Raw genomic sequence first — 27905 nt, forward strand, 5'->3', positions numbered from 1 at the left:
AGAAAGTTGCTGCAAAGCCCACATGAATCAGACCATATACATCCTGCCTCCCCCATCTGTGCGGTGGGAGACAGCCAATGTCATTCTCTTTCCTTTCAATACTGGGGCTATGAATAGCACTGCTTATATAGTCAAAATGGCATGAGCAGAAGGCAGTGGCGAGCTTGGAAGGATTCAGAGCTTTGTTGAAGTTCAATAAATCTTCACCAGAAAACAGCCTAAACGAAGAGGTATCACATAATGGCCCAATGATGAAATGATGATTTACTTGCAGAGGGCAGGATGGAATGGGATATCCTTGACTTAGGGCATAATTGGATGAATCCTGGCCAGAGGAACACTGTATTGCAACTTCTGACTGTATACAAATGGGGTAAGGCAAATGATTTCCTCCTCCTGGTGTAAGAATTCACAGATCACTTCCACCACTTGCCTTCCAGATGTGTGGTCTACAGTCCCTATCATCTCCAACCAAGGTGGCTTTGTCACTCAGATGGGAAAAACTGGTTGACAGCTCATGGGCTGTTCCAATATCACTGTTCAGCCTCAGCCCACCTCTTTCTGCCATGCCTTCTGAGATCACAGAACCTTGGAATTAGAAGCCTTATATTCTGACTTCTGGGTCACAATTATTTATTAATCATTATTATTATTTTATCAAATTTGTCACCGCCCATCTTGTTGAAATGACTCTGGGTGGTTTACAGCAGAGATAAAATTCATTCAAATACAATCCAAAAGTCTTATTAACAAATTACTTCCAGGAAAAATGGAGAGTTGACGACTAGTTCAAGGGAGCGTCATCAAGGCACTAACCACCCCCAAGGACAGTTAGAGCCCATACTGCCCCATGCACACTAGCAGAGCCAGGTCTTTAATCCTGTTCAGAAAGCCGGGAGGGTTGGGACCTGCCACACCTCTTGGGGGAGAATGTTCCAAAGGGCGGAGGCAACAGCAGAGAAGGCTCTCCTCCTTGGCCCCACCAGCCGACATTCTCTCTGCTTCTGCTTCACCTTTCCCTTCATCAATAATACAGAACCTGGTTGCTAATGTAGTACGTTTCTCTCTCTGAAAAATCTGCCTTATAAAATATTCAGTTGTGATCAGCAGCTGTCCTTGTAGGTTGACTGGATTTTTCCTCCCCCAAACCTTTGCTCTTGGGTCTCAAGGTAGGAGCCAAAGTTGAGGACAACGTGGTGGAGTCAGAGCAGAGGCAGGTCTAATGTCTAGAGAACCCAAGCAGCTTGCATCCTGCCTGGCTGGTGACTCAACAAACAAACCTTCCAGAAATTAATCATCTTTCCAACAGCACGACATAGTGGCAGATGTGTGAAGCCAGAGGGGGTAGAAATGGTGCACACAGAGTCACTGTCAAGATGGGGGTTATTGCCTACTGGCATCATCCTGGGCTTGCTGCTAGACCTTCAGCATCTTTCTCATTCTTTTATTATGTGGCTGATGGTCCCACCTTTGGAAAGAAACTAAAGATTAAGAGGATGACAGACAGGCAACTGCTTACACAGCGTTAATGACTAATCTTTCCTGCTACACTACAGGAGCCCCGAAGAGAAAGGATTCGCACATGGGCACAGCACACACCAAACACACATGAAGTATCCAGAAGAACAAGGGTGGTCATGGTCTGGAGAAGGGTCCCTTAAGAGGTTTGCAGCAGAATGAGTTTTTCAGTGACAGAGTCTAGTTTATACTGAAGGTGTTCTTCCAGCAACGTATTCAGACTCATCTGGGGAAAACTGGCCAGCCCACAAGGCTGAGCACATCTGCTTTTCTTGCAGCTGGGCCTCCAGTTCAAAGCCTAAGGAGAAACAGAACTCTCCACAAAGAAGAGGCTGCAGCAACCAGTGAGCCTGAACCTCTTGTCCTAGTAATCATCAGCCACTGTTATGACTGCCTCCCCTGTGAAGTCGGTGATGAATAGAGGAATGGAGGTCAGCCAGTTAGGTAAGTGGTGGTGTCACAACTCTTCAGACCATGTTTCTCTTTCATTCTGGCCATAAGCAGCTCACCCAACTGCAATTGGCAGGAAGCTGGAATACTGCTGGGACTTCAGTGATGTCCTTAAGTGTTGGCAGTGAAATTGCTTCTCATGCATCAAGTCATCTTTCCTTCCAGTATCACAGGTAGTGATATGCATTCTGAGGAGCACAGACCTATCTGGGGCTTCCCACACAACACTTGTCATAGTGTCTTGTTATTAAACTGGGTTATTATTGAAGAACCCATGAGGTGTGTGAATTTACTTAGGAACTGGTTGAGATAAGTCTGTTATTAGGTTATTTTAGATGCTGAACATTTTAATCTTGTATGGTACATTTATTTTTTTAGTTGCTTAGACAGTGTCAAAACAGTCTTGGTACATCTGGGAGGATCCTCAGGCAGATACGAGTTAGGGGACAGGGTGGATGGACCATCTACCTCAAAATGGGGAGAAGGATATGGGTAAACCACGAAAAGTTCTCCCACTTCTGCTCTGGATGGATTGAAGATTGAAATTGCTTTTTATCTATATTTGTCAATTATTATAAAGTAGGTCAAAGTAAAAGTAGCTTTTTTCAGGGCAAACATAGGATCCAGCAATGCAGACATGAACTATCAATTGGGGGGTCTTTGTCCCCTCACATTCTCTGTTGAAAATTCGTTGGTCTCTCTTTCTTTGTTGTATGTGCCATCTGTCCAGTCTCTAACTGTCCTCTTCTCTGTTCTCTGCAGAGCTTAGTCTGGCTCCTGGCAAAGCAGGGAGCCCACTGTTGCTCTGCAAAGTATGTGGTGATACCAGCAGTGGGAAGCATTATGGCATCTATGCCTGCAATGGCTGCAGCGGTTTCTTCAAACGCAGCGTTCGCCGGAAGCTCATTTATAGGTAATGGATACTATTCTTGAAGTAGAGGAAGGACAAATAAACCAGTCATGCACTGTTTACCGGGTCTAAGCTGCAAGAACATGGAGGGGCTTTGGGACAAACTGCATGTCAGACAGGAAGCCTATGGTCAGATTCTGTACATTTTCATTTTTAATTCTGAAGATCTGCAAGACGCCAGAACTGGTCTCTCTAAACCCAACCGCTCCACTACATTTTATCCTGTTCAGACTCATCTTCAGGCGGGGGGGGGGGGGGGGGGAGAAATCTAGGACATAAAGCAGACTGCAATGTTTTGACATTTAGGGTAGAAGAGAAGGAAAGGATGTCCAATTATACTCAGTAGCAGCAACTGACTTAACAGTTGGGTCTTTAGTTTCTGGCTTTGCTGTAGGGCTACCCTAACCTTAACCCTTTTGGCAGGAAGAGATCATTGTTCAGGTGAAGAGAAAATAAAGGTTGAAGGGTCCACTCTTGGTCTCTTCAATTTGTTTCTAGTTTTAGAGGAATCAGTGAACCCACAAAACAAACCCTTTCTAGCCTTTGGAGAGTTAATTGGGCCAAACTTACTTCTTGGCTTCATCTTCTGTCCTACATCTGCTCAGCCTCCTCTTTATATTCCTCTAGTATTGTGTGGGAAAGTGCCTCCACACAATGCAATGTGCAGACTTTGGGGATGAGATTAAGGGTAATCCTTAAATTTTGCATCCATGTCACTGACCCCACTTTCCACCAGAGCTCTGCGCATCCTGTAATTGGGGTTTCCAAGCAGGAGTCTGTGAGTTGTGAGTGCTAGTTTTGGGATACATCTTAATCCCCCCCCCCCAACATATTAGTCCTTAGATGTGGATGGGACATTTCCTGCTCTAATCTCAAAACCGAGACACTGATTTTCTTATCAGTGACATCATTGCTTTGTATGTCTCTTTGCCTCATGAGGGCAAATTTCAATTTTAAAGAAGACTTTTTGTAGACTACCTGATTTCTATAAACATTTAATGGTCCTGTTGCAGCAATTTTCAGCCCCCCAAAATCTAGAATCCCTGGTAGATGCATCTGATACAACATTATCTTGTCCTCTTGACAGGTGCCAGGCTGGCAGTGGAATGTGCCCAGTGGACAAAGCGCACCGAAACCAGTGCCAAGCTTGCCGCTTGAAGAAATGCCTTCAGGCGGGAATGAACAAAGATGGTAAACATGAATCTGGGAAAAGGGGCTGATTCTCAGTTGAGCTTTAAACACTGGACTGGATAAGCCTTTTGCAAGCAGATCTTATAAGACAACTTTCCCCACCTGGTGCCCTGTAGATGTGTGAATTAATAAATTATATTAGATTTATATTCCACCTTTATTTGGTACAACTCAAGGCAGTGTATGTAATGCTCCCTTTTCCAATTTTCCCTACCACACCAACCTTGTGAGGTGGGTTGGGCTGAGAGGGACTCGCCTAACATCCCCCAGCTGGCTTCCATGTCTAAGGAAGGACCAGAACTCAGTCTCTCAGGAGCTCCAAGAACCAGGGGTGAAGGCTTTGGATTGTTGTTGTTGTTCAGTCGTTAAGTTGTGTCCGACTCTTCGTGACCCCATGAACCATATCGCGCCAGGCCTTCCTGTCCTTCACTGCCTCCCTGAGTTTGCTCAGTTTCATGCTCATTGCTTCAGTGATGCTATCTAACCATCTCATCCTCTGCTGTCCTCTTCTCCTTTTGCCTTCCATCTTTCCCAGCATCAGGGTCTTTTCCAACGCGTCCTCTCTTCGCATTAGGTGACCAAAGTATCTGAGCTTGAGCTTCATTATCAATCCTTCCAATGAGCAGCCAGGGGTGATTTCCTTTAAGATTGACTGGTTTGACTTCCTAGCAGTCCAGGGAACTCTTAAGAGTCTTCTCCAGCACCACAGTTCAAAGGCATCAATTCTTCGGCGCTCAGCCTTCTTTATGGTCCAGCTCTCACAGCCATACATTACTACTGGAAAAAGGCTTTGGATTAGGAGGGTTCTAGTCCCTCCTCAGGCATGAGAACTCCTTGGGGGACTTTGGGCCAATAATTCTCTCTCTTTCAGCCCAACAGCCAGGGTGGAATAGTAGCGAAGGTGCTGGATTAGGAGTTGGGAGATCCAGGTTCTCGTTCCTCCTTAGCCACAGACGTTTCCAGGGTGACTTTGAGTCAGCTTCTTTCTCTCCTGTGGTTTTTGAAGCCACTAGCTTAGGGGGTTGAAATCAAAGATGAGACAATCAGCCCCCTCTGCTCTTGTTATTTGAACATGGTCAAGAGTTGGAAATGGAAGGTTCCAACTTCTGCTTACCGTGACCTCTCTCTGCTTCCAGCGGTTCAGAACGAACGCCAGCCGCGCAGCACAGCACAAGTGCTCCTGGACCCCACAGACCTGCATTCTGAACAGCAGCCAGAACACACGGCCACCACCCAGTGTGTGCCGACACCACCCCGCCCTTCCCTGCAGAGCCACAGGCTTCCCACTGGCTGCTCTGTAAGTGGGGTCTTGCGGGCCCGAGGGCTAACACCCCCCAGCAACCACCGTTTCATGGCCAGCTTGATGACAGCGGAGACTTGTGCCAAGTTGGAGCCGGAGGATGGTAGGTGGCTGGCGCTCTGAGAAAGGGACAAGGGCGCACATCTGCCTGAAGTTACTCTTACGAGGGAGTGAGCTACCCTGCAGAGTTTTAAGTAATCTGGCTGCAAGCAACAGCGCCCCCTGCTGGTGCAATCCTAGCTCCCACAGGGAAGCTTAATGTTTAGAATGAATTCAGAGAAGACATCAGCACTCTCTTGCTTTTGCTTCCAGTCTTGTGTTACTGACAAGCAAGAGGGATTGTGGGGAGGCTGAGGAAGGAATGGAAGCCAGGGGAATCAGGAGATCGAAGGTGAGTCCACCAGCAGCTGATCTCATAAATAGAAACTCATCTCAGGTGGCGAGAAAGCCGTGAAGAAGCGTTTCAAAGCATTCAGAATCTCTGCTTTAAGGAAGGAGTTCACTATACATGAGGGTGGGACATTCCTCTTACAGTTTCCAAGATCATCTTTTTACTCCAGACTAGTATAAAGATACCTTACTGATGTCTGTGTGGTTCTTGTTTCCTTGATCCTGCTTGACAACAAGGCACCACATTGCACTCGGGACAAGGAAAATATCTGAATCAGGTATTCTGACATTTGGACTCAGATTTAGAACTGGCCCCAAAGCAAATATTGGGCTAATCATATTGGGCTATTCATCTGTTTCATACTTTACTGTTGAAGGTATATTTCATATTTAAATGAGTTAGAAATTCCTGCAGCCATACAATCTTAGTGCAGAGCCAAAGATGGTTTATGCACTGCTCCTAAATGCCCCATTATGTAGACTCATTTCCCCAAAATAGAGGGCCTGATGGGATAGGAGGAGTTCATAGGAGATGCTTACCTAAGCTCTGCAATGGTCACTATAGAAAATAGAACTTCAAGAGATACTTGGGGCTTAAACGGTGACTGTTCTGCTTTGAGTAGGCTCATTTACTTCTCCGCAATTTTTCTTCACCACACCACGCACACTTGCAATCCCTACTAACCCACTGCAGACAACACTGATGGACTGTTTTCCTTTGCAGCGGATGAAAACATTGATGTGACAAGCAACGAGCCAGAACACACGGGGGCAGAGGCTCACCGGTCCTCACACCTGGCCACCAGCCCCGAGAGTGTTTATGAAATCTCTGCCCGACTCCTCTTCATGGCTGTGAAATGGGCAAAACACCTTCCCGTCTTCTCAAATCTACCCTTTCGTGATCAGGTGAGCGTCCTGAGTCAGGCCTAGGAACTGGCAGCTTTAGCGGGTAGGACACAGCCTTGGAGTTGAGCCAGTGAAAAAGCAGTCTTCAAGAGAGGCTGATTTTTAAGATGTAATTAATACAACCAAATATAGACAGTCTTTACACTTGCAACTTTTTCTATAAATAGGTTGAATTTAGAGCTCATGATATTTAAAGAGAACGATCTATTTAAAGCGATTCACTGGAAATAAATCAGGAAAAACCAACATGGGGAATATTGTGTATCTTCAGCTGTGACTGGCATGTTATGTAAGGATTAGGGGATGTAGCAGTTATTAGTTTGGTGAAAACTGGTCACAGTTGGGACTGTAAATGAAGTGCCACCAGTAGGATTATAAAAGGAAAAAAATCTAGAAGCTCTTGCTGAAACACTTACAGGTTTATTTAAGGAACAGGAGTTACTGCAGCAGATCCGTCCCAAAGATTTTCAGGGACTCAACACCATGTCCTGTTGCTTGCAGGTGATTTTATTGGAAGAAGCTTGGAGTGAGTTGTTCCTGCTCTGTGCTATCCAGTGGTCTTTGCCTCTGGAAACCTGCCCCCTCCTCTCTTTGTCAGAGCTCACCTCCACCTTCCATGCCAAGGCTGCATCTGGAGGAACAGATATCTGTGCCCTGCAGGAAATAATTGCACGCTTCAAAACACTGGCAGTGGATCCCACTGAATTTGCCTGTATGAAGGCAATTGTTCTTTTTAAACCAGGTGAACCAGTGGGGGGGGGGAAGTACATTTGGGTTACAGGCAAAGTTACAAATTTTAAGAAACGTGAAAATCAAAATACAAAACTGCATGGAGAAATACGAAGTTGACAGTCTAGATTACATCAGTTGGAAATACGATTAGGCTATGTTTCCTTTTGTTTTTCTTATCTCATGACTTTTGCTTGGCTTATATTTCTTGCTCTGCATAATATTCTTATTTGAAAATGTTATGTATCATGTGTGCGTATGTAAGCGCATTTGTGCATGAATGTGTGTATTCAGCCAGCCGCTGAAATATTGAGGGGAAAAAAAGAATCTATATTAATTAGAAACATTTTTATACAACTGTCAGACTTCGAACATAAAAGTTTGGATCAAGGATCAGATCTGTTTATAAAAGCAGCATTGCTTAAGTCTCAATTTTTCCTTTTTCCTTTTTTTAAAGAAACAAGAGGACTGAAGGATCCAGACCAGGTAGAACATTTGCAGGATCAGTCACAGGTGATGCTGGGACAACACAGCCATATACATTACCCTAGTCAGCCAGTCAGGTACCTTTAGATGTCTGCTCTTTTCCCTCAAAGCTTGACTCACAAGCCATTTTAACTTTGTATTGTTGAAGGCTTTCACGGCTGGCATACGATGGCTGGTGTGGGTCTTCCGGGCTGTGTGGCCATGTTCTTGAAGTTTTGTTTCCTAACGTTTCGCCAGCACCTGTGACCGGCATCTTCAGAGTGCAGGAGCACAGACAGGAGCAGGGACACCGAGAGAACTGCTCCTGTCTGTGCTCCTGCACTCTGAAGATGCCGGTCACAGGTGCTGGCGAAACGTTAGGAAACAAAACTTCAAGAACATGGCCACACAGCCCGGAAGACCCACACCAGCCATTTTAACTTTGTTTTTTGTGCCTTCAAGTCAGTCTTTGACTCCTGGCCACTGCCTGGACTAGTCCCTGCAGTTTTCTTGTCAAGGTTTTTTGGAAGTGATTTGCCATTGCCTCCTTCCTAGGGCTGAGAGAGAGGGACTGGCCCAAGGTCACCCTGCTGGCTTCATGTCCAAGGCAAGACTAGAACTCCTGGTCTCCTGGTTTCTAGCCTGGTGCCTTAACCACTACACCAAACTGGCTCTCTTAATTTTATAATATTCTTAAAAAAAAAAAAAAAGCAACCACCTCTTTTTTCTGATAGTGATTCTTTCAGCAATAGTAGCATGACCGAAAGTAAAAGAAAGTTGAACCCCTCCTCTAGCATGGAAACCCAGATGCAGGAACAAGCAGGACGCCATCATGAACCTGACAAGTCATTTCAGCAAAACGAGATGCTCCATATAGAAATAAATCCAAACCCCCCAAACTCACCCCAAAGTAAAAATCTTGGTCAAGGGCCTTCCCACAGGTCCTTTCAATTTTCTGAGAGATTCTGAGGAGAAGCTCTCTTTTTCAGAGCTTCAATGATGCCCTTGTTAAGTTTTGGGTACCAAAGGAAGGCTTCTAGTTTTGATTTTTGGTATTCTCCTGCTTCTTTGATATTATTCTATTACTGCACTATTTTGTTTGGCAGCTTTTTAAAATTATTCTCTTCTAGCGTCTTGCTTTGTTGAAAACTTCCACTCTGCTTTTGAAAACTACTTTCTAACTTTGCATCCTTTGGGCCTGACCTTACTTCAGGACAATGACACGATGATGGGCTTGTTCTTTTCCATCTCTTTTGTGATGGCTGTCATTTCTCCTTTATAATGTTCCAGAATGCTAGGTCAGGAGATTAAGAAAGATGCAAAATGGTTGCAAAGTTGTGTCAAGTAGCAGCAAGGGGAAAAAGTGCAGCAGAAAAAAAAATGGTGGTGGACCATGTTCTGATGCCAGGTATTTGGTGAAATAGCTATAAATGTCTGTCTATATTGTCCCCTAGGTTTGGAAAGTTGCTACTGCTGCTCCCTTCTCTGAAATTTATTTCTTCGGAACGCATCGAGGTTCTATTTTTCCGCAGAACCATTGGGAACACCCCTATGGAGAAGCTGCTGTGTGATATGTTCAAAAATTAACATGCTTTTTGGATGAGCCATGAAAAATCCTTAAGCAGGTACCTCTGCTTGAAAACTTGGATCTGAAATGCAAGCAGGAGGACAGACAGAGAAACCTCTTCAGATGTTTGGGGTTTGGGCTGGAATACCAAGTGATCATAAACAGTGCTGGTCATTCAACTATAAAAGTCACCCCATAGTACAAAAACTGCTTCAGACTCACTTTTACAAGAGAGAACAGTGTGGGAATGATAATGTTGAACTGTAGTATGAAACTATTGCATTGAATCCAAATTTAGTCAGGTTTATTGTACACTCAATGAAATCAATAGTATGTTAAGTACGACTAAGCTCAACTTTCTGTCAGAAAACAGCTCAAGTGCCTCTTGCTAAGAAAATCAGAAGTTTCTTCCAGATTGAGGCACTTGATAACTTGGACATGGAAGTTAGTTGAGGCTCTTACCTCATCCCAGAAATGTTCAGCTATGCTACTTTCCACATGATGCAAGACATATAAGCTATCATGGAACCTCTGATGGGAGCCTGAACCTTTATTTTATTTAACTGCGTTCATAGGCCACCTTTCCATAACCTATCCTGACAATAAAAGCTGCAATATAAAAATGAGCTAAAAATCAAAAGCACATCTAGCTTGGAAAAAATGGGCCTGATCCACTTTGAATGCAGAATCTCTCTTCTTAGGCTGGTGGGCATGAGCAGAAAGGACTTTGTTAGCAATCTTGTATAAAAGTTAATAAACGAGTACCTTGTATTATTGTTTGGGATTGGAACTCCTTGCACTTTAGGGACAGGAATCACCAAATGTTATTTGCTGACTAAGTTTATATTTGGACTGAAGCCCTTCCAGATGCAGGGTTTGCTGTCCTGCTGTTTCCATGACATTCTCCTCATTCAAGAGATAAGTTGATTATCTTCCAACTAAGCTATTGTGCAGTTCATGCAGCAAAATTTCCCTTTTTCAAGAATGGAGTTTCAATGGACTTGAGGGTTCTCTTTTCCCATCTGGAAGAAGCATGCTGGCTTATGGGCTTTGTTGCCTATTTTGAATGGACTACAGTCAGCAGGAGTGAAAATAATCACATGAAAATTATTTGGCAGGATTGGGAAGTGGAAGAATGTTCTGTAGATAGGCCCTCCATTACACTGGATATAGATGATTTAGGTTTCCAGGTCAAGACCAGAGAACCATACTAATATTCATCATTGCTTGAGGAAGTCGTTGGCCTCTTGGAGTGCACTCTTTTGAATCTGCACCCACTTCTTAATGAAAAGTGGTAAGGGTGTTAATTGACAGTGTAACAGGCACACTCCTGGATATCAGAAACAAACTTTTCTAAGCAATTATTGGTGCCTGGAATACAGGGAAGGAGCACAAACACTGACATAGTGTTCTTCTAGGAACATATCAGTAAAATATTAACTTTTTGTCCTTATTTTGCCAGAGGTGAGAAGTTTATTCCCAAAACACAAACAGTTGGGGTTATATTTCTGTGCCAGGAATATTTCTTCTTCTGCAGTTATCAGGAATATGGAGTCAAAAACAGTTCATACCTAACCACAAACAACAACAAAAACCTGTATTCCCCATTTAATTAAAGAAACTGCACAGATTTGGAACAGTACCACTTTGGACTGCAGACAGACTGCTGCATCAAGCCTTGTTACCCGCGTTTTGGAAGCAATCATGTAAAAAGTGCGTTTAGGGGGGAAAAAAACACCTTTCTTCTTGGTGCAGTAGACTTTCTAAAAAAAGCACGAGAACTCTTTCAACTATAGAAGGATTATTAAGAACATCAGCTTCCTTATGTTCATCATACTATCCCAAAAGCACTCAATTTCTGCTGTACTGATGTTGAATCAGCCCTTAATACATTCTGCACAGGCTGTTAAAAAGCTTCTACTTGAATACTCCTAATATTGTGTTGCTCCCAATTTCCTCCCCACCCCTTGTCCACCAGACACCAACCCTTGTGGTAGCTGGGTGTCTACAAACATCAACAGGTAGGAAACACATCTGCCACTATCACTTTATTTTCCATTCTTTTGTTCTTTAATAAGCTGGGGGTTATTTGCTCATAAAGTTGTTTTGTACAGCCATAGAATAGTATTGTATTTATGAAATATTACACAAATTGCACTTCAAATATGACGGCCTTGTTCCAGAAAAGGGAAACCAAAATAACATTAAAAAGGAAAGAAACTTTCAGATGTGAAATAATGGTGTGTTGGCTGACCAAGTTAACTGTACATCATCCAGCTCAGTGAGCAAAATAAAGCATTTTCCTTTATAGAATTCTTTTCTCACAGGTAAAATTTATAGAATATGACACAGGACAGTATATCCTTTTACAATACATAGTCTGCTTTTAAAATGTACACTCAGTATACTTATAAATTACTTTAAAAATTTCCATTAAAAATAATTATATGCAGCCAATGTCCTTCCTAGTGGTGAGTACATTCACTTAATGAGTGGGAAAAGGGGTGGTCCACACTCTTAGAGATTGTTCTGGGATGGAGATGCTAGGAAAGACTGAGAGACCCTGGAAGACAGGCATCAGGGAGAAACACAGACAGGAATTACTTGCTTCCTGAATTCAGAAATAGTTCAAACCAAACTCTGTCTTTGATATCTACCCCATCGTGCCCCAGGACCAATCCTGATGAGAGAGCTTTGCACTGGAAGAAAGGGGGAAATTAATCCCCAGGATTGTGGGCAAAGCCCAGAATTTATCAGTACAAAAATCAACTGACATCTGGGGGGAAGGATTAGAAAGAAATGCCAGGAAAAGGTCTTGGTGCACATGCTTGGAGGGAGAGCTAAGGCCTGCATGGTAAATATGATGTCTGTGTTGGGTGGTTGGAGTGGGGGAGAGAGAGGAGATGCATGTAGCTTTTTGTTAATAAACGTAAACTGTAAAGAGGGATAAGGAAGAGGCAGCTTTAGGATCCATTAACTTGACACTATCCTGCTAACAAACTCTTGAGAATTCCCTTTCTATTTTATTAGAGCTCCTTGGACTTACACAATCCCCTGGACAGAATTTATGAGAAAGACCATTGCAAGAACAACAGGCTAAAGCTACTGGGTACATCACTGCGGGTTCCAAGACTCCAGGGGGAAGTAAGAAAAACATAATCTTCATCAGGTTGTAAAAGCATAGCTGTGATGTTTCCAGAATGGGAGACACCTGAACAAAGATTGATGCCAAGTTATACTTGCTAGCAGTCAGGATTAAAAGAAGGGTTGGGGTAAAATGCCTCATATATACAAAATCCCCCAACTAAACAGTGCAAGCTGGAACCCATATATTGAACATTCTGTCTGCAAAGAGTCCTACAGGAGCATTTACTCTGCACAGAAAACAAACAAACAAACCCCAATGAACAAGAGCAAACAAGAATCCATCAGCAGGGTTGAAGCTGAAAGTTTTGCTGGACATTTCACCTTTTTGAAGTTGGAAAAACGCAACAGATTCTTCTGTCAACAGCTAAACAAAACTGGAACAACATAGTAAACACCATCTTCAGTCACTGAAAGAAGAGTTTGAAATCTCTAATAAGGCCTCTTTATAGTAACATGTACTGTTATAAATATTGTGATTTCTTATGAGAGTTACATTGCCATCCAAAGTGCGAATTCTGACTTATTTAATTTTAATTTTTACAACAGCTTTTGACTTGTGAAAACTCAGCCTGTCTGTATACTTACTGAGATCAAGGGTTCTTGCTTTGTATGGTGCCAGATTAAAAACTAAGGGCCAGTCAGCTGCAACTGTGATTCAGCAGTGGGGTGCAGCAGACTTAGACTCCAAGATAAATTTGAAGCTTCTCATTTATTTTGGGGCAGGGGCAGGTGGTTTTAAACCATTAATAGTTCTAACACTCAGTTGGTCAAACCTCTTAGACAGAAAATGAGAAATATTAGGATCAGCTTGTCATTCAACTAATAAAGGTGTGCATGGTTTGTAAAGAGGATCAATTACCTCAGGTTTATGCATGTGATCACGGCACACTGTCCTTGTTCTACCGTTTCAACTAAGTGCTGGCTGTATCAGCATGGGTGGTTTTTGCAGTCTAACTTTTCTGCCATACAGTCAAAACAAATCAGAGATGGGTTATCTGAAAAATGGAGCTTCCAGAAGATCCTTATGGAGACCCTTCTGTTGTCATCAAGGAGGGGCTCTCACTCTATATTTATAACATAGCAATTTAATCACAACACACAGGTGGAATGATCTAATGTCATACTGGTGCAAAACATGGCAACTGTTAATTGTTCCACACTGAAAAGATCCCGGAATTACTTCTAGTAACTCATGCCTGCTCTTCCTTCCACTTTTCTGGCTTAAATGTCCCACATTAATAAAGTCCCACATTGTGGAAAAAGAAAATAAACATAAAAAGTTACATTTACATTGAACTTCAGTAACCATAATACTAACGAAGAGCTTCAAGTAGTCTCTCATTTTTATTTGCGCCTTTAATACTGATGTTTACCAAAGAAAGCAATGTTAAATCACTTGTTAAACTGATTGATTTCAACAGCAGCCTTCCTTACGCTTGCATTTTCCTTGAGTAGTGTTTTCTCGGCCTGTCAAGAGACTTAGAGCCTTCTGCTCAGCTACCAGCATGGAGTTGGGCCCGAGAAACAGTCAGAAAAGTAAACGGTTCTACTGCCTAACACTTTCTTCTAGTCTTAGAGTCTGATTTTCTGCCCCAAGGACAGGATCTATGTTGCGATTATGGCTACTGGAAATTCGGCACAAATATTTGGCTTTGACCTACCTGGAATCAAACTGGCATTGGTTATTCTGACACCATCAACCAAGAAGTTTAAACCAAGAAAGCTAGATAGATAAATAACTCTTTTTCACAACAGAGGTGCACCTGATGTAGTCTAAGAAGTGCTTGAGTGAAAATGAGCATTTTTCACCTCATCTGACAATGCCACGGAGTGCATTATAAATAGTTCTGAACAAAGGGCTCAGTCTCCTTTTCACTGTAATTCCTTTGAGGAAGGTTCATTGCTTCTCAGTCCCAGTGCAAAAACCCAGTCTCAAAGTCAGAAGCTTTGACCATCCAGATCAAGAACACCTCTCTTGAACTCAAGCTGCCTTCCTGATGTTCTCAGCTGGCTGGCACATTCCCTGGCCCATTAAAAAAAGGAACACACAAACCTGGTTCACCAGCCATCATTCCCTCAGTTCTACTGGTTTTACTGCAAATTCCCAGCCTGACTCTCTGAGAAATCACAGAGTTCCGAAGGCTAAAGCCAGCTAAGGCCACAGCTGAACTTTCCTCCGCTCACTCTTTATGGAAGAGGGAGGCTCCCCACTTCTGCACTGGCAATGCGATGCTAGGATTCCAAGCAACAGATAAGGAGATGCTGACTTGGGGGACCGCAGTAGTCCTACAATGGAGGTGGCAGCAGATGGCACTGAAGTGGAGGGAAGATACTATGGAGGAGATGCTTTTGCTTTGCTGCCACAGACAACTCATACCATGAACTCATTATTTCCTAGCAGCACCAGTTGCTGAGGGCTCATGTAATCAGCAGCATCAGGGTGACGCTTCCGGCCTGTCCCAGCAGACCCCTCTGGGAGTTCTTTGGCTTTTGGGGGGGAGATTTTCACATTCTTCAGTTTCTGCTTGCCTTTCTCTGGATTGAATGTCCCTCTGGTGGTGAACTGTGGCCTATCATCCAAGACCTTGGCATGCCCTGGTGATCGCTCCAGTGCCACAGCATCCCCAGAGGGAGCTGCTCGATAAAAAGGCGATTTGGAATAGATCTGGAATCGCTTCCTTGTCACGTGAGGCAGGCAGGATGATGAGGAAGAGGGTGACAGGGATGGAGAAGAAACCAAGGAATCCACTGAATCCAAAGACTCGGGCTGCTTCCGCAGATGCCTTCGAGACCTAGAGGTACCAACAGGGTCTGCCTTGACAGGTCTTGCTGAGTTGAGGGTTAAACTTCTGCCTGGTAGGGAAGAGATACAAGGGATGCTTAAGATGTGGCAGTATGAATGCACTGCCAAAGAGACAATATTTCCTGGGAAAGTCCAATGAAGCTGTCCTGATTACCATCCATGGAATCAAACATTATGGCTTACTTCTAACTGCTTGGAGGGGGCCTTTCCAATATGTGTTTTCAAAATATAGCTTGCCCTGTTTCAGTTTGCTACCGTTTGTTCAAACAAGTGTAAAGTTTTAACTGAATACTAGTAAATCTCAGTATTAATCTTTTATTAAGCGAGCAGCTTCCTCAATAGCCACTTTTCATGCTCATGTGCCCAACTGCCCCTGTTGCATCTTGATGCTGAGCTGCAAGAGAGAAGAGAATGGAAGGTGTTCTCTGCAGAATACCTTCTACCTTCAGATCTTCTGTTATCATTAATGTCTAGGTCTGAGGCAGCAACTTCCAATCTTTTCCTTCATGCAGACCATTACATAGTCACTGAAAGCTTTTGAGGAGCATCTCAACAGCAAGAAGTTGGCAATTTGGGTACCATGGCACAATGGCCTCCCCCCCGATGATGTCTGTGGACCACAAAATTAAGTAAATGCATACCTTTAATTTTGATGGCTGAAATTGGGTAAATTAATACAATCTTATATGGTTTTGATGTTCCTATCTGCAATGTTCTACAATTCTGGGTACGGAAACCACGTCTTGCCATTTCAATGATGTCACGGTCCTCGCCTAACAACTGCAACCGAGACTACCAGAACTGCTGTTGCTAAGCAGTGCGGTCATGTGATGTTTCTCCTAACAACCGCTTCACTTAGCAATGGAAATTCCAGTCCCAGTTAGGGTTGTTAAGCAAGGCCTACCTGTACGTGTCCCCTAACCTAGGAGTCATTTCCTCCTCAACTCACCTAGGATTTTCCATAAACATCTGCATGATGTGTCTGGAAATCATGAGGTCTGAAATTTGTTTTTTTTTTTAAGTATTAAAACTGTAGTACTCAGGATTTTCTGGAATTTAGATATCTCGATATCATTGATACAATAAGTGAAGAATCTCACTTTCTTTAAGTCTTGGATAGTGAAAAATTTTTGAATGGTAAGCTTCATATACTAATGATTGTTCCTTTAGGACACCTTTTCCAACAAATTTTATTTACCTGATTTGTCTGAAATAGCTCCTTCAGAATCAAAATTCAAGTTTTCAGAACTGTCTGCAGTGCCAATTGAAGCCTCAGACTCTAACGTTTCATCATCAGAGGCTCTAGGCTCCAGTGCCAGCATCTCAAAAGTTAATTCTTCCCTGCAGGGGCAAATCACAAAACAAATGGAAAGAATTGGATAGAGAAAAAACAGCAGCATAAGCTAGGAAATAAAGGAATATTAAGGTCATATCCACAGTATTCAATCTGCATCCCAAGTTGATATATGTGAGTCATGCATTTTCTGAACGGCAGCAGATGGACACCCCCTCCCCCCATCGCCTCACTGGTCCAGCTACTCAGACTCACTTCTCTTTCTGCAGGCTCTCTATTTGCTCTGCCAGCACCTTCTCTTCCTGTTGCATGGCTACTTGCTGCTGTTCAGTGACCTCCATCTCCATGGCCTCCTCGCTGCTCAGGGCCTCTTCAGGAGCATCTGCCATAGAGGGCAATCGGACTGCCGCTGGTGATGTAGGGCTTGGATAGGTTCCTCGGCGCAGACGCCCTTTACCCTGTGGGTAAATTAAGGCTAATGAGGAATGTGGCATTCTATCAGCTTTGAGGCTAGAAGAACATATCTCCAGTATGTGCATGATATAACGAGCAAACAAACAATTTCTTCAGATGGCCAGTAGAGACAGATAGGACAGAAAGCAATGATAAATTCAAGGGCATAGGAACCATTTTGGAGGTCCTCAAAAATATCTCTGATCTGTAAGCCAGCTTTTAAAGAGGTAGTTCTATGGATCTACTTTATAACAGAGTATTTCAGGATGCCAGCACCAAAAAGTGGTGCAAGGAAAGAAACTGGATTACAGTATTTAAAAAAATATTCATACCATATTTTAAATTACTTCCTTCTAGGATGTTGGAAATGCTGAACAGTACTGAACATTATTTTAATTAAAGGATCCCTCCAGGCAGGAAAAAAATGAGAACAAAGCCCAAGCTATCCTGCTGCTTGTATTTTCCAATAAACTTCTGTGAATAAACCAGCAGAAGTGGATCACTGTAACTATGACAGTGAGAATTTATTTCCTTAGACACAGAGCCAAGAAATATATAAATGCCCATTAGGCACATCCAGTTTCTCAAAGACCAATGGTTCATATATCTGTCCTGGGGGATACTGCAGAAAAAGCAAAATCAGAACTTTAAACCACTTCATACTTTCAGAAGCATCATATTATTATATAAATGACTCCAGGAATTGTTAAATCATTTTCAAGGTTTCCCTTTCTGGCTGAATCATGTGTTTTGGAGTTGCTGTTTTTTTAATATCACAGTCAGATTTTTATCTTAGAACCTGATGGATCCATCTTCTGAGGCTATGACTGGATATCAGCAAAGTTGCTTTAATGTTAATTTAGTGCTTCTTCTGTGCTGTCTGACTCTAAACAGGACTTTTTCTTTTTGTGTGTTTCCTTTTGAAAATTCAAGCAAAGGCAGAGCCAGAAGATGAATTGTTTGTTGTCTGCTGAAAACTGGCAAGGTTAGAGTGGAAAAGAACCACATATTGAATTCCTGTTGTATTTCAAGTGATCATTCATGGTCTTAATCTGTGAAACTGGACTAGGCAAGAGGAAAAGATGAAGATATAGATAAAAGAACTGGGGAAAATAAGAGAGGATACAGAAATGAGCTCAACAGAAAAGTACAAGTATTCAAGTGAACAATTTTATTCCAAATTTCCATTAGCTTTTAAACTGTTAGAAGGCCCTACCTCACTCACTGCTTTGTTCTGGTGAAAAAAAAACACACGGACACAATATAACAAAGACTCTCTTCTAGAGACATCTTCTATGCCAAACATTGCAGAAAACCATGTAAATCAGTGTTTCTCAACCTTGGGAACTTAATGTGTGGACTTCAACTCCCAGAATTCCCCAGCCAGCCATGGAATTCTGGAAGCTGAAGTCCACATATCTTAAAATTCCCAAGGTTGAGAAACACTTAAATAAACTTACTCCCTTCTATCTTAATTGCTCCTTGTCCTCCTCCTCCTAATCTGTCTAGACGAAAAGGGCCCTATATGCATTCCATTTTGATGCCTTCTGTATCACAAGAAGTTGATAGCCCCCAAAGAGAGGAAATAAACAAACACACACGCACACACAATTATGAAATATGGGCTGTAGCATGGAGCATGCAGAAGCACTGGGATGAATGGAGAGTTATGGCATCAGGTCAGTGCGTTGCAATTCTGATACATACCGGGATTGAACTGCGGGTTATGCTCATAAATCTAACGGCAATTAGTACAGGCTTCTGGATTAAAGAGGACAGGAAAAGGAAAAGGAGCAGGTTAGTGTGCACACGCCATCAGCTCACTCTGAGAGTTGCTGGGCATGGCAATGGAAGCTTGCTCTTTGCTGCAGCTGCTAGGAAGTGCAAATGAGCTACAAGCCATTCTATGCTGCAAAAGAGGTGGAGAAGCATCGGCTACAGTCACAGAGGGGCTCCCAAGAGAATGTGCCGAGTGGGCCCTCACAACCTCGGCTTGCTGTCAGTAGCGGTCCCCTCCGCCTCTTATCCCAAGATCATCCAAGCCCCAACCTCTGTTGAACCAGCCGACCTGAGCAGAGGAAAACAGAGGTCATTGCTGAGCAGAGCAACTGCCTTTCAAGTCAGCAGCCTAGCTAAGAAGCATGCAAATCGTTCTGCGTCTCATAAAGGTCGCGAGCCAAGAGGAAGTCACTTGTTACGAAGAGCTCGGACAGGCCCATACAGTCACCCCAGGGCCTCCCGCTGGCACGTGCATGTGGAAGAGAGGTGAATGAAAGCCTGCTCAGTAATAAGCAGTGTCAGATGAGAATACTGTGAGAGTTAGGGGAATAAAGACTAATCATGGAGGAAAGGCAATTACGCACAAGCTAAAGTGGCTCGAGTTCACTAAGAATATCTGGGAATTTAAAAAAAAATCCCCCAATGACCATATGGGTTACTGATATAAAATAACAATAGAGAGTGAGTACCTCTACCTTTGAAAACCCAGATATTAGTGATTAAGCCAAACTTTAACTTCTGCATTTGACTAAATCACATATTAAAGGACTTGAGATGTGTAAGGAGTTGGGAAGATGGGAAGAAAAGATTAGAGGGAAGAGAAAAGAGAAAGACAGATGTCTTTCAGTTACTATCCAAATCCAAATAAGTTAACTGACACACATGGATTCTCAGTTCCAGAATCTAATGTATTAAACTAGTATGGTATCAGGAGAGACAAGCACAGGTGATCTTCCTCCCAAATTTTCTCTGAACAAGAACACTCGCATCAATTAACGTGGACTAGAAAATGGGGAAGATCAGATGATGGAGCATTGTCTCCACTTCTTGACCAGGGACTTGGTCAGCCTGTCATTCAGTCAGTCAGTCCGTCCATCTGTCCTGCTCCTTACCATGGACCTGCGGATCAAGGAGAGCCGGCTCTTTGCTTTGTTCTCTGCAAACTCGAGGCTGCTGATATCTTTGAGACGGGCTCGATATTTGTTCATCTGTTCTATAACAATCAACTCTACACAACTGAAAGAGAAAAATTATCAAGAGGGAAAATGATGGCTTGAGGCCCAGAATCTAAGCAATTATACATCCTAGACATGAATCAGAGATCTTTCTTCCTGTGAATGTTATAACTGAAAAATTGGAAGAATTAATCTGTGCATGCAATTTCTCCTTCTGGGATTTTAATTTCTGTTGTAAACTGTTCCTCCCCAAACAATCCACATGAATGACAGGAATCATATCAGTAAAGCTGAACTGGTCAGGGCAGGTAGCAAGTTTTTTTCCATTACCTGATGGTTTTACTGACATCCTGAGCACTCTGCAGAGGGTCCGTGGTGTCTGGGCAACGGAGAATGCAGGGAGCAAACACAATGGCCAGAGCATTAGCTGACATTCGATTTGTTTCCTCTTGTAGAGCAATCCTAAACAGCATCAAAACAGAATGGCAATGAAACTTAACTAGAGGTACTTGCAGCAACCCTCAGTTGTTGTGAGATGGGACAAACCCACAGACCGGAACCTAAGAACTTAGACAAAGGCTGAAGAGAAGGAAAAGAAATAGGGTGGACACTGTTAGGCAGTCAATGGCCGATGCTGGGGAGAAGCAACAACGGCAGCTTTCCAGCTGTTCCTCCTGCCCTTCCCAGCCATTCCTCTCTCTTGGATGATAGAGCTCTGTGTGATACACAGCCTGTCCCATACTCCTAAAATTAGTCCAAACCACAGTACCAGTCTCTAGCCCATTGCCAATGGTGCAAAGTTCCATATGCCACTATAGTCACTTTCTGTTTGTGAAACAGAGGGTATACAATTTTGTCTTTTGCTCTTGTGGCAATGGCTTGGGTTGGCCCTGGTGCGAAGGAAAATGATGAAAATGTTACAGGAAAATCCTCTCAAGTCCTCAGGAAAAATTCCTCCTTAAAAATTAAATGGCCAGTTCACTTGCTTTGCATGCAACAGATGGCATGGAGAAGGGCCATTTTTGGAATTCATATTGGTTATGTTCAAGCCATTATAGCTCCCCTCTTTGGATAAAAGCAGCAATTCTACTGCTCAGGCAAGTATAACAGTATTTTATTTATTTATATTATCTTTTTGCCACCACTCATATCAACTCAATAAAACCATTAAAACAGAACTGCCATGACCCACATTAAAATAACAACATAACAAACTGAAAGAACTATCTGCCCTTTAACTTGATCATGAGATAAAAAGTCCTTTTACTCTGATGTGTGGTTTGAAAACTCAAGAAAAGCATTTTGCCACCCAGAATAATTTGCAGAATTGCTGGGTTTCCTGGGAGATTGTATGACTGAAAGCAAGATAAAGATAGGAAGAACTTAACTTTCCAAAGCTCTCTGCAAACAGGCCTGTCTTGGCACACAACTCTGAAAATATAGAAACCTTTAAAGATTGGAGCTATCCTCAAAGATGAAAGTGGGTGCCAGATAAGCTGGCATTCACAAGGAAATCTCTTTATAATCTGATCCTGGCTACTGATACCTGACAAGGTGAAAGATCAGGCGCTCCAAGGTATTAAGATGGGTACGGGAAAGCTGATCAATGACTGAGTAGACCCCGCGGATGGCTTCTTTCCTCTCCTGCAAACCTACAGAAAACACATTTCATTCAATTCATCAGGACTGTGGCCTGCTCTGTATTAGAAATGAGTATTTTAACATCAAGCTAAGTTTATAAAATATTATACACATTACATTTGCCAGCTTCACTCTAGCTTTCCACACATCAAAACACAAATGTTCTACAAGTCCACTGCTGCTCAGGATTTAGTGAAAGGGAGTCTCTGAGCGATGAGCCAGTCTCAAAATACTCTTGCAATTCAAGTGGTGTTCTTAAGGAGAATGCTCTGGGAAATCCCATCACAACTCAAGGCAGAAGATGATTTCTACGTATTGGGGGGTCTGAAATTTTTAGGTGAAAAATCAGGACATAAAGTCTGAAATGCAGAGAAAGAAGACAACTAGCATAGAAATGGAAATATTAGTCTAGTCTGGGGTCTCATCGCGGGGATATATTGTATCCCAGTGGGATGCCTCAGAACACCATCCAAAGCAGATCCCTAGAAAAAGCATCACCATTGTTTTAGGTTTCATCGTGGTAAAGAATTTTCACAGGCATTCTGTGTACAAATATTCCCCTGGATAAGGAAAAGCAAGCTGCGGAGATAATGAACTAGTGGAGAGCACAACTTTCCAAGCAGAAAGAGTCTTGCTTTTCCTCTTAGCTTTGGTTTTAATATTCCCCAGGGTCCTACTTCATCTAAGGTAGCTTTCTGCCTAGACATGACAACTCCTTACCCATGGCTCGCAAAAATTCTTCATAGAGTTCAAATGTCATAAGAGGATTAGGCAAATCCCTTAGCCACTGTTTGAACACACTGGCAATGACATGGATGTTGTAGTCATCGAGATTCACACTCTCAATATCTGGTTAGTGGAAAGAATGAAAGCAAGAAAATTAACAAAAAAAGAAATAGCAAAAGGATACTTCAGCACACAATCCAGCACATTGGTGCCAACGTAAAACTGGATACAAATGAGAATTCTGATGGATTCTTAAAAGATATCAACCCAGGATTTTGTTATTAAATCATGGTTGAGGTTCTTTAACCATATAGTATAACTGAATGAAAAGGACAGATTCAATATTTTTGTACTTAAGATATAGACTTATCTGATTTTATTCTGCAGCTGCCTCCTCCTTTTTATATCCTATATTCTTATTTGTGCAACTCAAGACAGCGTGCATAATTCTACTGCCTCCTATTTTCCCCATAACAACAATCTCGTGAGATGGGTTGGGCTGAGAGGAAGTGATTGGCCCCAAGTCACCCAGCCAGGTTTCATACCTAAGGGAGGACTAGAACTCATAGTTTTCCAGTTTCTAGTCCATCATTTTAATCACTACACCAAACTGCCTCTCAACCATAAATCAGACATAAACCATAGGTACATATTAACTTTAGCCTTATATAGAATTAACTATATTTATTGTATGAGCCCTGCTTCAGCACTATCTAAATCCTGAGTTGAATCAAACTGAATACTGTTGATGACCAGAATACTGAACTTTCTGGCCATCATCTGCCCAAATGTTTAGTATCTCTAAAATAAGCTGTGGAGTCCTTGGGATTCTCTGAGCTTGGTTCTTTTCTTGCAAACGTTTCATTACCCGGCTAGGTAACATCTTCAGTGCTAAAATGGGATGAGGATTTGCTCTCTATTTATCTGCTGTGGCCTACCTTGCCAGTGCTGGTGGGGGTGGGGGTTCTGTTTTGCTCTTCTGGTAGTTCATTGATTAGCGTATGTTGACTGCTTGATTGTGTGCCTGGTGGTAGCAATAATCTCCAGCAGTCATCACCCAGATAAGCAAAGGTCACCACCAGGCACACAATCAAGCAGTCAACATACGCTAATCAATGAACTACCAGAAAAGCAAAACAGAACCCCTACCCCCACCAGCACTGGCAAGGCAGGCCACAGCAGATAAATAGAGAGCAAATCCTCATCCCATTTTAGCAGTGAAGATGTTACCTAGCCAGGGAATGAAACGTTTGCAAGAAAAGAACCAAGCTCAGAAAACCTCAAGGACTCCACAGTTCAACCCTGAGCTACCCATATTCGCCTCCAAGCTGTGTCAGGCCAAATGTGTGGTAATTTTGAGGGATCTGTGTGACACAGAAATCAGGAAAAGAACACAATAATGCAAGTTCCCCTTCTCTAAGCCTCCCTCCTCACCTGTGTCAAGGCCCTGCCGCAATTCTTTGATCTTATTTGTTGATCCAGATTTCCGGTAAATGCCCTCTGTATACAAAGCATGCATTTCTATGTAACTGGTGAGCTTCTCAAACACTAATGGCACAATTCGCTCTTCACTGGTCAGGCGAGAGAGTTCGACTCCAAACTGCCGGGAAGAAAGCTCCGGGTCATACTAAAGGGGCAGAGATAATGTAATCAGTGTGGCAAGCACATCAAAGCAACACTGTCCAAATTTCAGCAAGATTTCCATTACTCTAAGACTGGTAAAATGCAAGGATCAGAGGGTCACTGCTTTAAGATTACAAAACCATGCAAAATATAAAGCAATTACTAGAGTAGTGGGAACATCTAGACATACCTCACTTTCCCCCAAGTCCTTGGTGTCCCTGTAATACTCCTGTGCTTATAGCCCTGTGCTGGGTTGGCATTTTGGCCACAGCCTCAATTCAGAGCAGTGGGGGAGCAGGCAGAGTGGCAACAGAAAATAGGCCTTTAACTCTGCCATCTCCCCAGAGTTTCCTGACTCCCTTGTTTCCCTGGTTTCTGCTTTACACAATGTGTTAAGAGTAGAAATATGAATTAAGAATCAGCAACTAGACAGTCATACAGTAAAGGGCTCATCCAGAGACCATGAATGACTTTCTGCACAACTGAGTATATGTGACAAGGAGTGCTGGCAAGGAGGTAGGTTAGCTGAAGGAGGACATTTGCTTGGCTTGTCACAACCAGATGTATTTCCCATTTCCCCCAAAGAAGCGCTTTCACAGTCCTGGAAAGAGAATTCCATTGTAGAGAACTATTACAGGTACCGAGGTTAGGAAACCATTCTGCTTAGGTTTCATAGATGTTCCACAGCTATTATAACATTTCTTGTGGCATATGGAAATGAGAAAAAACACAGTACCTTTTTGGAGCATTTTGTTGTGGTCTTCAGGCAGCACTTTCGGTGGCAAGCATATTTGCACACTGGAATTAGGAAATAGGTATTTAGTGTTGCACATAATGAAATGCAGTGAAATATTATTGCATTATAACTTTACAAGAGCTGACAAGGAGACTCTCAACTGGATTTTGCTGTGTTGAGGTAGGAACTATACTATGTCCTGGCAAGGCGGGGAACCATGCATGTGACAGAGATGGCAAACACGTTCCCAAGCCTACGTGTGTTGGGACAATGTTGATGCAAAGAGGGAACACTGATAAAAGAAGCATTGTTGGGCCAGGAGAGAGTGGGGCAGCCCATTCTCCCTGTCAGTTCTTGAATACACTAGCATTACGAGGCAAATTGGGGATGAAGAACTTTGAAGTGCTGTGTTCAGGAAGCTAAATGCCACCTTCTGGCATTCAGAGCTGTTAAACTCTTGTGGAATCGTAGAACCTGTGCCAGTTTTAAACTACTTCATGCCTATCTTGTGGACAAGGCAGGAGTGAGGGCATAACTGGCTGTGGAATGTAGCAGACTAAATGTTAAGAAAGCACAATGCTTCCTTCTATGCGGATTTGGCACTTCGTATAATATAGCCTTCCTCTGGCTCCCCTGGTTTAATTAAAAATTAAAACTATAGTGCAACAGTTACTATTGGCCCTTCCATATTTGGCATGGCATCTGAACGAAGACTAAAGGAGCTAACAATCTCCTAAGGAAAGAAAACGTAAGAAAGAATAGGAAGAAATAGAGGGCATGAGAGTTAACAGTTCATGCTTACATTTGCAAACAGAGGCCCTGTCCATGATCCATATCAAGGAGGAACAGAATTCGCAGTAGGTAGGAATGCTATATTGAGTAGCCTTAAAAATGTGACCATTGTGTTCTTCTACCTAGTAACAACAACAGAAAAAGCAATCTGACATTGAACAGCAGTTGAAAATAGATCTGAAATTTTACTGTTCTGCACAAAAGTATTTCATACAGCTGCTAATTAAAAAAAAAGGCATTCTTGGAATTGCTGACTGCTTGATTCTCAGAAGGTTCAAGAATGTCATGCATTAGTTCATTCATTCATTGAACTTCTATCCCATCTTCTGTTTCACCAATGAAAGTCGCTTGCAGTGATTTTCAGATATCACAAATATAACATATAATTATGTTGTTCTTAATCAGAAACATGATCCGTCCCATCCTATCTTATTCTGTCTCAAAAAGTGGCAAAGCATCAGGAAGTTGATAACTTCTTCTTGCACTTGCTGCAAACATTTAGACATTCATATGTCTATATAATTTCTAATAACTCTTTTCACATTAAAAAAGGAAGTATTTCAACTTACTATATCTGTTTCCTTCTTTCGTCTCTTCTTCCTTTCTGTTTTTGTCACCTAAAACAATGAGAAACAAAATCAAACAGTTCAGTATTTTTTGAATACTTTGCTTCCATTTGCAAGTTTAATTCTGTCTTCTTATATAATATTTAATTGTTTACAAAGCAATTCAAGGAGCTTTTAAAATCAGATAGATTTTTGTTATCTCATCTACTGCTTCTTCCCCTGCCCAAGATACCCCTATAACATTCAATATTTCATTATGTGGGGACTCCTGAGCCAGAACTGAGAGAACTATCAGGTGTCAAGTAGAAGTCAGAATTCTGCTGTCATGGCTTCTGGGAGGAACAGGGGTATTTGAAAGGCGGTATTAACCTATTTTGTGTGACTAGCAGAATGGCCTACAATAGTCCCCTCTATGGCTTATTACTAATCACTATACCTCTGCACATTTTTCTAAGCTGCCGGCTCTCTCCAACATACTTCAGTTTCTTTGAGAACAGAAAGCTTAAAATATGCATGTATATACAGACATACAATTATGGTTGGTTACGTTTTCTTCACTGTGGACCTTTTTAGAACAGAATGGTACATGTGCATTCAGGTTAATTCAGATTAAAGAAATGCTCATTTCCAATAGCACATTATGCTTTGTGATCATAAAACGTTTTATACATTATTGCAAGCCAGCCTTTCACATTCTGTTGGTTAATAAAGAAGAGGCAAGGAAATTATGTTCTGACGAAGTATTAAAAACATCATGCAAGTAGCTTGAGCTAATGTTGCAAGAACCATTGTCCTTCTGCAGAAGAAGAATTTAGGAGGCACCTGGTTCTTCACAGGATATCCAGAACGCTGTCCTTCTGCAAATAGATGTAATATGAGGTTGTGGCAGACTAGTTTACCTTTGAAGCAGAATAATCCAAAGGCATATATTCTGTCATGTATTCATCCAGAAACACCTTAAATGTATTGACCCAGACCCGCACGGGGGATTCACTCCAGTTCCTCTGTTCAAGTTTCATGGTTTTTTCTAGAATCTGTTCAAACAGCGCATAAAGGTCTTTATAGCGGATGCTCTTCCCATCACCCATCTATTAAAACATGGAGAAATGAACAGGGATGTCTGAAAGTTGCACAACCAAGGCAGAAATATATTAAAAATAAGTATTCATTATAACAAATAAAAATTAAAATCCAAAGAAAAATATAACCACAGTACTGAAATCAAATAATAGAAAAGGCAGGTAACAATGGATAATTGCCTAGCACTCAACAACACAAGCGTGGGTCTTTGGTTCTTTGCCTGGTGACAGAACAGGCAGGAAAGGTGTTGTGCCATAATTCTGGACTCAGAGTATTACCCTGGTGTATGCATTACTTTATCTGAGTTTGAGGAAGTTGGCACTATAAAAATGCACTGTATGAACTCTCCTATTTGCACAGCTCTGAGTATCACTTGATGCACTCCATCTCCATATAGTCATAATCACACTTCCTATGATACTTGCTTGAACCACTCTTACTGATTTTATTAAACAAATGACTCATTTCTTTTCATTCTTCATTCCTTCATTCTTTCATTCACTGTAATTTGGATGATAATATTTTTTGTTGGTACTGCATGAAGAAGCAACTTCCTGAAATGCACAGAGTTGACCTTTCTGGCCCTGTATTTCTTCCTCCTTCTTTCTTTACAAAAGCAGAAACAAAAGTTCTTTTTGTTACATGATATACTATGATAATGATA

General features: G+C 42.2%; 2 protein-coding genes across 6 annotated transcripts in view; one reads left to right on the plus strand and one right to left on the minus strand.

Annotated features, from left to right (window-relative positions):
* The first annotated feature begins 1904 nt into the window (after positions 1 to 1904).
* On the plus strand, positions 1905 to 9446 carry NR2E3 (nuclear receptor subfamily 2 group E member 3). Its single transcript, XM_007428456.1, has 8 exons — positions 1905 to 1962; positions 2731 to 2881; positions 3966 to 4069; positions 5206 to 5472; positions 6484 to 6665; positions 7167 to 7407; positions 7852 to 7957; positions 9314 to 9446. The coding sequence occupies exons 1-8, from the start codon at positions 1905 to 1907 to the stop codon at positions 9444 to 9446; spliced, it is 1242 nt and encodes a 413-aa protein (XP_007428518.1).
* A 1486-nt stretch (positions 9447 to 10932) lies between these two features.
* MYO9A (myosin IXA) overlaps positions 10933 to 27905 on the minus strand; it is a 108549-nt gene continuing 91576 nt past the window's right edge. For 2 of the 5 annotated variants that reach the window (XM_088148508.1, XM_088148507.1), the window contains exons 32-43: positions 27061 to 27249; positions 26165 to 26212; positions 25606 to 25717; positions 24804 to 24865; positions 23879 to 24071; positions 22439 to 22567; positions 21624 to 21729; positions 20408 to 20539; positions 20015 to 20138; positions 16926 to 17128; positions 16575 to 16717; positions 10934 to 15426 (exon numbers count right to left, since the gene is read on the minus strand). In XM_088148508.1, the coding sequence (XP_088004634.1) occupies positions 14945 to 15426; positions 16575 to 16717; positions 16926 to 17128; positions 20015 to 20138; positions 20408 to 20539; positions 21624 to 21729; positions 22439 to 22567; positions 23879 to 24071; positions 24804 to 24865; positions 25606 to 25717; positions 26165 to 26212; positions 27061 to 27249 (1923 nt within the window). In that variant the 3' untranslated portion in view covers positions 10934 to 14944. Of the gene's footprint in view, positions 15427 to 16574; positions 16718 to 16925; positions 17129 to 20014; positions 20139 to 20407; positions 20540 to 21623; positions 21730 to 22438; positions 22568 to 23878; positions 24072 to 24803; positions 24866 to 25605; positions 25718 to 26164; positions 26213 to 27060; positions 27250 to 27905 lie in introns of all 5 variants that reach the window. The other 3 variants (XM_088148510.1, XM_088148511.1, XM_088148509.1) reach the window with 2 other exon arrangements.

The sequence above is a fragment of the Python bivittatus genome, unplaced genomic scaffold (genome assembly GCF_059951505.1).
Source record: "Python bivittatus isolate LINGU-HERP-01145 unplaced genomic scaffold, Pbiv_v1 ctg000530_np1212, whole genome shotgun sequence".
Classification (NCBI taxonomy): domain Eukaryota; kingdom Metazoa; phylum Chordata; class Lepidosauria; order Squamata; family Pythonidae; genus Python; species Python bivittatus.

Excerpts from the sequence above, each read along its gene's own strand:
- NR2E3 (XM_007428456.1), top strand. The coding sequence starts at position 1,905 with ATGACTGCCTCCCCTGTGAAGTCGGTGATGAATAGAGGAATGGAGGTC. Across the intron at positions 2,882-3,965 it reads CGCCGGAAGCTCATTTATAG|GTGCCAGGCTGGCAGTGGAA; the intron begins GTAATGGATACT and ends TCCTCTTGACAG. Across the intron at positions 6,666-7,166 it reads ATCTACCCTTTCGTGATCAG|GTGATTTTATTGGAAGAAGC; the intron begins GTGAGCGTCCTG and ends TGTTGCTTGCAG.